Below are 11,486 nucleotides of genomic sequence, written 5' to 3'. Positions count from 1 at the left end.
TGCTATTTAGAAAAAAAAAAAACTTTACACCTTGACATTTAATTTGTTGTTCATTGGAAAAAGCTGTTTACAAAGAGAAATTTTTACAGTATTTTATTTACATGGCATTACAGTTAAAATTGAGTTTCTGCAGTACATTCATATACAAACACTTCACATAAGATGCACTTTGAAACTGAGTCTGAGATGCAGTCACTTGACACTTGTCTTGGGCATCCTGGAGATACAGGAAGCTCATTCCTGTCGGTGTGGACCTCAGGGCTCACAGTTTTTTTTTTTTTTTAAACCAGTCCACCTGGAAACAAAACTGTTTACAGGATGCAACATCATAAAACGATAACTTCTGAGCATGTACTATTTGCTGGTTTTGTGTCAAGAGTTTGTCTGTGGCAAAAGTTTGTTTTGTAGCCTAAATTAAACTTAACAATACATTTTTAACAAGTATTTTTGGGACATTTACCCAATGCACGATATCTATAACTAAAGTTGTAATAATCCTTCTTAATTGTAAACTAATTCTAAAAGAAAAGGAAGTCACACCAGAGAGGAATGATATTGCTGGAATCTGAATTTAACGAGTGAGCCTCAAAATATTAATATTAAACAGAATATTAGCGCCTATTGCTGTGCATGGTTATTATGGTTCTAGTTATCGTTCATGGAGTGAATGTGACTTTAGGCTTAATGTGGTGTAATTCATTTCAAAGACTCATTTCCTGTGTAAGTGGGCAACAATTGTGGTCTTTGCATTGAACCATTTGCCTACTTTGATGAGAAGTATGTTCTTGTTTCCTGAATTTGTCACATAGAGCTTTTCATAACCAGATAAAACACACGACATGGCACTGTAAAACTGCAATTTATCATGTTAATTTAACATAAACTTCTAAATATAACAGATGACACAATTAAGTAATTGTGATTCTGCTTATTAAGTGATAAATGGCAGTGATAAATAAATACATGCTTATTTCAGCACCAAAAAATGTGCCATCACTTTATGTTTTACCACTAAATTATATATCTAATATGTCTAAGCATTTTTAACCTCAAAATATAGGGCAAATGAGTTCCTAAACATGATGAATGATGGGCTACACCTCAGAGATTTATTAGGGATTCACTGTGCACTAATGGCACTGAGCTTTGGCATTTCTCAGACCTGGGACAGTTATGCCAACCTGTCCTGTGCGTCCACTCTCAAGAAGTCAGGACGGCAAGTGTGGACATTGGGACAGGCTCTATGAACAAGAGAAGCCACAAAATGCAATATGTCCACACTAGTAAGTCATGGCTTAAAAATAAAACATAAAATCGCCAATTGGTAAAGTATTTACATAAGAAATAAGATCCTCCAGTTCACACAGAAACACTCAAGGTCCTAAAAAAATGTTTTAAATAAAATGCTATTTTAACATAAGAAACCGCATTTGTGAGGCAGTTCATGTTAGAATATTGCCAAGCAGTTTTTAAGATTCACCATTTTCCCAGTTGGTTATGCATAACTGAAATAGCTGCCCAGTGGTGATGCAAATATGACCACCAAGTGAAAGTATTTTGGTAATTCTTGAACAAAGTAAGTTGCAATGTAGACAGACCTTATGCAAAAAAGGGTCTTTTTTTGTCCAGTGGACATGGTGTGTGCCATTGCTGAACTATGGCATTAGAAGGAAGGTATGGATTCATCAAGGACAAAAAGTGGGTCAAAACATCAGTTTAGACAAAAGTTAACAGTTGCAAAAGAGGAGCCAGCTTCAGTTGGCCTGGTCTGCATATAAATGACGATTAGTTGCATTAGCAAGTCTATGCATAAAAATCTCAAATCTCAGATTCGTCGTCTATATATCTCAATGTGATCTGACATGAGGAGTACCTCTGGTTGTTCGCATTGTTGTTGTTGCTGTTCAAGTTCACTGCTGATGATGCTATTTTTTGTTCTGGAGGCTGGTTCTCATACAGACTTCTATCGCACCTGTTCTCTGTGACCTTTACCCTCCTGTGGCAAAACGGCAAAGGAAAATGCCCTTTGTACAGGTTCCACATTACTAGCAGAGCTAGAGTCAGTGACAATAACACCACCATGGCCACAAGTGTGTTTTCTTTTCCCTTAACATTGCGTAGTAATGCTGTACTCCCGGATTCTGACAAAATGGTTAGATCATATCCTACGTGCTGGGTTTTGTAATTCCACTCTACACAACTGCAGGTGTAGCGGCCGTCTGCGTCTGCAGAGGCGTTGATTATCATCAGGCTGTCGGACAGGATCTTGATGGTGTCTGAGAGATTGAGGGGTTGTCCGTTCAGTTGCCATTCAACCTGTGCCAGATTGGAGTTTGGCTCGCACCACAGCTGCACGGTACTGCCGTGGAAGAACGAGACGCTGATCGACTTACTGTCATCTGTAACACAAGGTCTAGATGTTACTTTTAGTGTTTCTACCAGAACATACAGTTTGAAGACTCTGGGATATAATAAAAGTACCTATTTGTGGACATTTGTTGGATTTAACGGAACTCAAACTCTGAATCACAGTGCTGTGGAAGAAATAATAGCGTAATATAATTTCTCCTGAATCTGAGGTTTTATATTTATTTATTGTTGTTTATTTATTTGTTAACACATTTATTAGATTTTTACCTGGTTCTGTGTGTGCTGTTTATGGTAGAGCATTGTTCAGCCTCGAGGTCCCAGCCACAGTACGGATCCCTGGCCAGAACACAGTCCAGACACGTGTGGTACCGCCCACATTCATTGATGGACAGCTGAGCCACGCCCACATCGGAACCCACGTACAGCTGTTGTTGGGATGACATCACACATAACTTAACATCTCTATAGACAATAATAGAAATTACAATCATTTTGACTCTTGCTTCAGTTGAACATTAAATATTCGAATAAAACTGCACAGTGAAGATATACTACTGTTAAAAGTTTGGGTTCAGTGAGATTTTTTTCAATGAAATTAATACTTTGATTAAGTAAAGATTTGTTCAACTGATTTTCGGAACCTTATATTTATCAAAAAAAATACCCCCCCCCCCCAAAAAAAAATTATCAGCATTCCCTCGAAAATATTAAGCAGCACACTTGTTTTCAACATTAATAAGAAATTTTTCTTGAGCAGCAAATCAGTATATTAGAAACATTTCTGAAGGATCATGTGACACTGAAGACTGGAGTAATGATGCTGAAAATTCAGCTTTGATTTGATCACAGGAAAAATACTTATAAAAATATATTCAAATAGATAACAGTTTGAATGTTAATATATACAGAAAGTTAATGTTAGCAGCTATTTAAGCTTTGACTTAGAAAGCATTCACCCTTACTTTGGTTTACCAGTTAAGTTACAGGAATAAAATTAGCTTTGTTGAAAAGAAACAGACACACAGAGCTCATGATGTTGCTAAGAGAGCCATAACATCAATAAATGCATCTGCTTATTACTTTGGTGTCGGAAAGTCGCAGTATCTTCACTGGCTCTGAGGGCTCAAACAGCTGAATCTCTTCCATAATGACCATCTCACCGCCATAATTCACAGCTTTCAGCACGGAACCGCTCTCTGATACATAACAGAACACAACACAATGCAGAAATTTCAGTTAAACACACTTACACAGCTAAAATATTACATATGATGTTATATTATAAAAGCCTATGGGCAAGACTTTTGATTCATTAGCCGCTATTGGGGAATAACAACTGTGCAGTAAACTGTAAAACTGTTTGCACTACAAACCAGTGTGTTCATAACTAAGATAATACATTCAAATAATAATAATAATAATAATAATAATAATAATAATAATATAAAATTAACAGTTATGTACAAATAAAAAAAGCTGTACAAAGATTAAACAGGAAGCCCAGAAAAACTTGGAAACTTTTGGAGGGTTTACTGATTATAAACAATTTTTACTTGTGCCAATGAACATGACTTGATGGCTGGTCCCGCTCAAGGCTGTCGCAGTGGCCACCACAATTCTAGTGAAAGCAGCGCCTGTCTTCACCAGCAGTGGTTTCTCTCCAAGCGCCTTGACAGCCTGGTCCATCAGCGGCTTGTCTTTAATAAACTGCAAGGTTTTGTCTGGGAGATCCAGAGATTTGGTGAAACCCATTTCTCTGGCATGATTATCAATGCACTGTAATTGAAAACAAAGTGAAGGTTAGTGAACTCTGGGAATCAGTGTTATTGAACGAGTGCTGAACTGAGTTACTGAACAGAAGACTCACTGCTCCCGGTCGGGGATCGGGGACATCACCGGAGTACATCACCCACTTCACGAACGACGTCTCAACGGGAACAGGAGCCTTAAACTTGCCCTTTGAGAACACGCTCTTGATGTCTTCGATTTTGTATGCACATACCGCGGAGTATGGAGAGGAGTCTCTGTTGATCAGAAATAATGTTTCATTATTAATGAACTATTCAACAGCAGCACTATTATTGAACTGGTTTGAATCAAAAATAAAATAAACTGTCTTTGAAGAAACAAAAAGATCCCAAACTTACAATTGTGGGGTAAAGACAGCATAAAACACGCAGGTGGTCCAATTACTGGGGCAAAAGTGGAAAACATCCTGGATGAGAAGAGGCAGGTTGTTGTTTGGAACGGGACAGTCAAGCCTTGCTTTTAGAAAAGAAGTCCACTTCCTCTGCAGCGTCCTCTGCCCACCCATGTCTCCCTGAAAGACATTACATTTTGCATAAATCGAATAAGTTGTCTAGACAGGAAATGCTGTAATGATTCTCAATACAGCTCATATGACTCAAGATAAGATGGGAATTCACCTTGCACACGCGAGCTACTCGAGAGACATCCATCTTGGTGTAGGAGTCATATTCCACTGCGGTCTCACTGAAGAACAGATAGAGCTTGTCATCGTCCCCCTCTGGGTTCGATTCTCCCTCCCGAATATGAGCCATGTGGATAAAATTTGGTTCTTAAATGACAAACAAACACACATATTTCAGTTACTATCAACTTCCTGTCAGCGTTAAGGCGTTTTCACCCACAACTGTTTTTCATGTTTTCACACCTTTTATCTGTATATGACTGTCATACTCTAACCACCCTGTCTGGCACCAACAATCACTCCACAGTGAAAGTATGTTAGATAATACACTCGTTTTAATGACAACCAAACCGCTGTAATACATTGGCTTCCCATCAAATGATGAGTTGGTTAGATAGCATTAACAAGCATTTGGACTAAAGTACCCAGGCTTGATTAGTTAGCTAATGTTAATCCCTGCTAGTAGATGGCATAAACACTATTATGTAGAAGTTTTTAACTGGTCAGTAAAAAAGTAGAATTCAAAATAAATTTCTTTGCAAACAGCATTTTATTAAGAATAAAGAATAATAGAAAAAAGCATTCAAGTGTTGAATGCACCAACTAAGAAAACTACAATTTAAACTAATTGAAATGCCACAAATAGTATATTGGTATTCCTAGGCTTAACTTAAAAACAGTCATTGCACTGTTCAAGTGCACAAAAATAAATAAATACATACAAATATATAAATAAAAAAATAGTTGTGTACTGAAAAAGCCACATTGGAAAAAAATAGCTGACATTTTCTAAACAAAGTGTAATGGTGTTTTCCTGGAAAACCCGTTTTGGTTTGTTGTAAGAGTACTATAATAAGTTTGCAAAATGCAGATATGTTCTGGCTGTTTTTAACCATACAGGGGTTGGAGGTTTGGTAAGGCATCACCATTCTTGTATCTCACCATTGAGCCAACCGCTTGAAAACTCTGTCCGTAAGGAGTCCTCTGAGCTGCGCATCATAACCGGCTCTGAACCCCGAAAGTTTATTGAAGTAGCAGAGTACAAATCTCCATCTGCAAGAGAGAGAGAAAAAAACAAAACAACAGTGATGATGCTGAAAATACTGGTACTAAAGTAACACTCCATTATATGTTTTTGTTATACTTTTGAAACAGTGTGATTCAATATAACTATCAATACATTTACAGTTATGCATTCTTGGCAGATGCTTTTATCCAAAGTCACACTGCGAAGTACACAAGTACTTTTATCATAGTATACTCCGCATCATAAATAAAGAGGCAGTACGTACCGACCATCTCTGATGTGTGTCGCTGAAAAGGATCAAAGGGACATTTCCCCTTCCCATCTTCTTGTTTACCCTCTAAAGTCAGACTACCATCGGCATAGGACTAAGAGAATGACATGCAAAAAACACATAAAGCACTATATAATGGACATGTTATGTTTGTGTCACTAATTCTTAATGAGACTCACCATATAGTCACAGGTTGGGGCGAATGCTTTGGTTCCACAAACATACATTCTGTCATCGTTTCTTTTATGAAGAATTCTGATATAATTTTTGCAGTCATTCTAAAGAAAAAGCAAACAATGCATCCAAAGTGAAACTAATAAGTATTGTGAAGTGAAAAGAAATAACCTCAGTTCTCACCAAGCAGAACCATACGCTTCCTTTTCCTGCATGTTTATTGGTATGTTTGACTTTTACTAAGAATTAGATTTATATCTATTGATGTATCTGCTGTAATAATCAATATGAAGAGACACTATCTGGCATGATTCTTTTGGTTAGACACTCTTAAAACATCCTTAAATGTCTAGTTACCTTGCATAAAATATGAAATGCAGGCAGATGACATTTTCTATTTATGTAAAAAATGAAGATTGTCCCATGAAAAGAGTGCATTTCTCATTTTGAAAAGATAATTTTAAGTACATTTTGCTAAGCTTTAAATAATTAAGGCTTTAATAAACTGCATTCTGCCCACTCATCATGTATACACTAAACAAAGTTAGCAAAAAGCGTGCACATCTGCTAATAAAGCAAGACAAATGTCTATAATAAAAAACATGAAATACTGGTGCCAGGAACGCATTGTTTAAAAACATACATCAATGAGCTCAAAAGACGTGAAAACTCACTGTAGCATCTTTTCCTTTATTGGAACAATCTCTTTGCTCAGTATCTGTGACTGACCAGTTCACCTGTGGAGAATCAGTACAATTTACCATCATCCCTACATACAAAAACCCCAGTCTGCAGAATATTATTAAATGGATTAGCAAACAAACATGTTTTTGTGAATATTATGCAGTTAAGACCTCACCATGGTCTTTTTGACTGTAATGTCATCAAGGTCAAGGGCAAAAATGGCCTCCCTAGCACCCAGGATGAGCATGTTGAGATCTTCCCTCAAAAGCATAGTGGTGTAGTTCCAAACACCCTCCTCACGAAACAAACGTCTTCCATTTCCTAGCAACAAATAGAGGCCACAGTCAAGCGCAGGAGTAGCTAACCTTTGCCAAAAATGGAAATCACACAAAGAACAATTAAACATTGTTCGAAGAAAGAATTGTGCTCCATATCTTTTCTAAGCAGCAAAACACATTTAAACATAAAATAAATAAATAAACAAAAATAAGCGAATAAAAAAATTATAATTGCATAAATAAATGTAATGTTATTACCATGATTCCCGGCACACAATGGAAAAAAAACTTTGAACAGTAGCATGTTAGTAATACCGTAATAGTCTTTAAAGCACCTTTATATATGAATATGTAAATCAAACACCGAGCACCATGGCATACAGTAGCTTTAACACAAATAGTTTGCAGATACCTACTTTTGATTTAATATTTTGTATCTAATGCACATAATTCTATTTTTTATATACCCAAATATTTTCCACTTTGGACCACTTTACATCAAAGTACATTGGTATTTTGTAATGACGTCCAAACATAATTATCATAAATTTAACTTACTATTAATTGGCACTGTTTTGCGAGGTATGGTATTCGGTGTCGCTCCCAATCCTCCGCTCAGCGTTGCTGGACTCCAGATGTAAAACACACAGAGCACAGCCAGCAGAAACATCATTCAGCGCTCCAGTAAAAAAATCAGTCAGTGATTTTGGTCTAAAGACGGTGCGAGTGCTAGATTCCTGTGTCGTCTGTCTGTCAGAGTTTCCTCATCCTTGCTTCAGTCCAGAACGCTTCCATACTGAGATATATGACTTTAGCTGCAAAGAACGCTCTTCAGCAAAGAACCCTTTGAGTCCATCTGAAAGAAAGAGAGAGAGTGTGAACAGGCAGGGGTGCTGGCAGCAGTATTTCTGTCACTGCTATAGTGATGCTAATGCGAAGACTGAAAGCTTTTACTCTAGGACCTTGACAGAGACACACGGTTCTGCTTTTCAAGCCACAGAACGACACAAAGCTAGAATAGCTTACTAAAAAAAGTAAAAGCAAAGAAATACCCCAGCCACATCCTGAGATATGCCTTAGAAACCTAAAAAAATGACGTGCACAATAGGATGTATAAACTGAAAAGTTACACAGGTTTTAAAAAGTAATCTCTCCTTCCCGTCTTGTTAAAGACGACAGTCTGATTAAAAGCTCCCAGGAAATATTTACTGTCCGAAAGCTGGAATTACCTCACAGGCATGATGAAGAAATGAGAACCAGAAATGTACCATCATTTTGCAACCTGTTTGCAAGGTGGTTGCTCACAAACCCAAAACCTGGATATAGGTAGATTAGTATGGATTAGTGTATTTCCATCAATTTGATTGATCTCCAAAAAATTAAAAAAATACAAATAATTAAAAAAAAATGGCCTGAAGTTTAATACTTGCAAAGTGCAATAAACTAATGAGAGATGGGAAATTTTAATGCTTGACAAAACCAGTCATACAAACCATATCCTGTCCTACTGACACCAGTAACACTTTGTAAGTGCTGCTAATTTTGACAGAATGACTGCAAGCACCGTATGAATGCACCATCAATGCATCTTGAGACACAAGTGCTCAGTGCTGCCATTTATTATCTGTTTGCAGAAGCATATGTTTACTACGTTGCTGACAAAGAGCATGATTATGGAATGTCAAGAGAGATGCGCTGTAGCATGAGCAGAGATCTGATCAAAAACCTCTCATATTTCACCATGACATGCACTTGTACACAAATGCTAACTTTTAAATAATTGTGGGGGCTTTCTACCCTACTAATTGCTAATATAGGCCAAATAAGTTCAATTACCACAGCCTGACACGATCCTAGCCCTAAATTACACTTTTTTTTAGACAGAATGAGTCAAACATTATTTAATCTCTAAATAAAAATCATACTAGATTCAAGGACACCCACATAAGGAAGAGAGAGGCATTACGAGAAATGTACGTATGAAGATATAGCCTGTTTAAAAATAAGGCTTAATAGAAATATATATGTATATATATATACACACACACATTTAAAAAAAATAATACATGCAAAAGTGCATTACTATTTAAACATCAATTAAAATTACATTTGAAATAGTAATAATGAAATCTAATTAAAAAAAAATGTAAAAAAAAAATGCTATTATATCCATAATTCTAGAATAATCCTTTTGTTTAAGGGCCTTAAGCATGAAATTCATAATCAGACAGGTTCAGGACATCACAAATAATACCAAAATCTAATTTTCAATAAGTGATGTGTAAGTCAACACGTTAAATGCATCAAAAGAAAAGTACAGTGTACGATCAGTAAACACTTCTGTAAACCTCACACAAGTGAAAACAGCTGAGCTGTTTCCACATAATGCATTTCGGTACTCAGTTCCTTTGAAAATAAGTTTTAAACGCAGCAATGGCTGAAAAATGTGTGCTCACCATGCAACCAAATCCTCTCTCAGTTCTCCTGTGCTCGCATTATTGAGTGGTTCCTCTTCAAACACACACACAAGCACATGCACACACACACTCTGCCAGCCCTCCAGTGCAAAACAAATCAAAAGTGGTCAAACTCTCAAAAGCAACAGAGTGTGTTGCAGTGAATGGAGCTCATGGTGTCTTCTGCTCTGTGTGATAGAGCATTAAACTGCTCAGATCCTGCAGTGTGAAGTCAAAGATATTCTTCTGCTGGAGATAAAAGAGAGCGAGAGAACACAAAACATGCTTTTAGAAGCTCCTCACTCTCAAACAAGTCCCTACACGTAACTGCAAGAGAGTGTGAAATGCAGAAAGTGGAGTGAAGGTGAGGCTGTATTGTGTTTTCTGATCTGAGCCAAGTTTGCAGCTGTAGTAAACAAAAGAGAACACTCATGTTGATTTTCTCTATTTCAAACTTTCAAAACAAATTTTGAAAAAAGAAGAAGAAAAAAGACTGTTCTCACCTCAGCGTCTTTGAGAGGTTCACTGGCTCACTGTAGCTTCTGCTACTATCCAAAACTTGTTTTTATGTTCATTGTGACTTTATTTCTTTTCTTTACACACATTCAGATGATCTGGAAAATCTGGACGAACTTGTTCTGAAGCCTACTGTTCCAGTTTTTCACTGATGACTCAGATCAAGGTCTAAGGAATCACTGCTAAATTTTGTTTTTGTTTTGCAAATCGAACCTTTGTTCATAGTGAACAATATAAATATGCAAGAAACAACTTAGCAATAAACGGCCAGAAAAAAAACAATTACTGACACAACTTCAACCGCATTTCTTCTTTTAATGCTGGTCAACTGCCCGCTGGGTAGGCAACAGGCATTTTCAAAGTTAAATATAGGCTTAGACTTTGTTTTATGTAGCGTTTGTTATCCAATTTCAATATGAAAAATGAAATGTTGAGGTAAAAGTTAAAGGACACTGACGCCACCTGGTGGTCAATATAAACCCTGACAGCGATTCCTCTTCGCCTCTCTTTATTTTGCGATAGACAACTTGTAATATACATTTTTTATGGCAAATAACCGGATATTTACCTAATGAATAATTAAATATTTAAAGGTATTTTATGATCTGCGGATTTTACTGTTAGTAACGTTTTCAGTCGCAAGATGTCGGTAATGAGCTTCAGTTAGCATGAAAATAGGTCCACGGACAAACACGCAGTTTACAACATGTAAAACTAGAACAACGGGTGAATTCTACAAAACCTTCCCTTTAATTCCCATAAATATCACAGTTATAAATAAGAAATGATTTTAACATCACATGAAAACTTATCTACAAAGTCACAGTAGCACCATGCATGTTCATGAGAACGATAATGACAGTTGGTCGATCAGGAACACAACAGTCTTAAAACCTATCAACATAAACGCTTACAAATCTGGGAATAAACTCACCTCTAGAAGGCTGAATTGTCCTTTATATTCAAATACCATTTTATGAGAGCAAAGCCTGCTTCATGAACTTGGTAGTTTATCCTGCTGATTTGTCCAACAGCGTCATACGGATTTTAAAACATAACAGATCTAACGTTACTGAGACAGAAGCAGGGTCAAAAATTAACTTTTGCCACACCTCTCGGTTTATGGCCACGAATAATTCATATTGGCCATAAACTGCTTCGTTTTCATTGAGGGAAAAATATATTTGATCCAGTCATGAAAAAACAACATTATAGCTGGTTTTCAGAGTGGTTTTGACCATTGATTTTAGAAGTTTTTATAGCAGGGTTGGTGGATGGT

General features: G+C 36.8%; 1 protein-coding gene across 4 annotated transcripts; it reads right to left on the bottom strand.

The window, feature by feature from the left end:
* Positions 1-33: 33 nt before the first annotated feature.
* Positions 34-11,230, bottom strand: LOC113045335 (semaphorin-4E). 4 transcript variants are annotated; one of them, XM_026205656.1, is made up of 16 exons: positions 11,142-11,230; positions 9,692-9,940; positions 7,794-8,091; positions 7,133-7,278; positions 6,948-7,010; positions 6,279-6,377; positions 6,094-6,193; positions 5,744-5,854; positions 4,797-4,948; positions 4,518-4,690; positions 4,238-4,394; positions 3,924-4,146; positions 3,451-3,566; positions 2,638-2,795; positions 2,482-2,534; positions 34-2,399 (listed from the first exon to the last, which is right to left on the bottom strand). In XM_026205656.1, the coding sequence occupies exons 3-16, from the start codon at positions 7,906-7,908 to the stop codon at positions 1,819-1,821; spliced, it is 2,247 nt and encodes a 748-aa protein (XP_026061441.1). In that variant the 5' UTR covers positions 7,909-8,091; positions 9,692-9,940; positions 11,142-11,230; the 3' UTR covers positions 34-1,818. The 4 variants fall into 4 exon arrangements, with proteins under 4 accessions (XP_026061441.1, XP_026061443.1, XP_026061445.1 ...); XM_026205658.1 differs by having other exon boundaries at positions 9,692-9,937; positions 11,142-11,228; XM_026205660.1 differs by lacking the exon at positions 9,692-9,940.
* Positions 11,231-11,486: the final 256 nt, after the last annotated feature.

This window comes from Carassius auratus, chromosome 27 (assembly GCF_003368295.1).
Source record: "Carassius auratus strain Wakin chromosome 27, ASM336829v1, whole genome shotgun sequence".
NCBI lineage: Eukaryota > Metazoa > Chordata > Actinopteri > Cypriniformes > Cyprinidae > Carassius > Carassius auratus.
The sequence above is the reverse complement of the archived record's forward strand: the minus strand, read 5'-3'. Positions and strand labels throughout refer to the sequence as shown.

Excerpts from the sequence above, each read along its gene's own strand:
- LOC113045335 (XM_026205656.1), bottom strand. The coding sequence starts at position 7,908 with ATGATGTTTCTGCTGGCTGTGCTCTGTGTGTTTTACATCTGGAGTCCA. Across the intron at positions 4,949-5,743 it reads TTCAAGCGGTTGGCTCAATG|AACCAAATTTTATCCACATG; the intron begins GTGAGATACAAG and ends TTGTCATTTAAG. Across the intron at positions 2,796-3,450 it reads TGCGACTTTCCGACACCAAA|CTGTACGTGGGTTCCGATGT; the intron begins GTAATAAGCAGA and ends TCCCAACAACAG.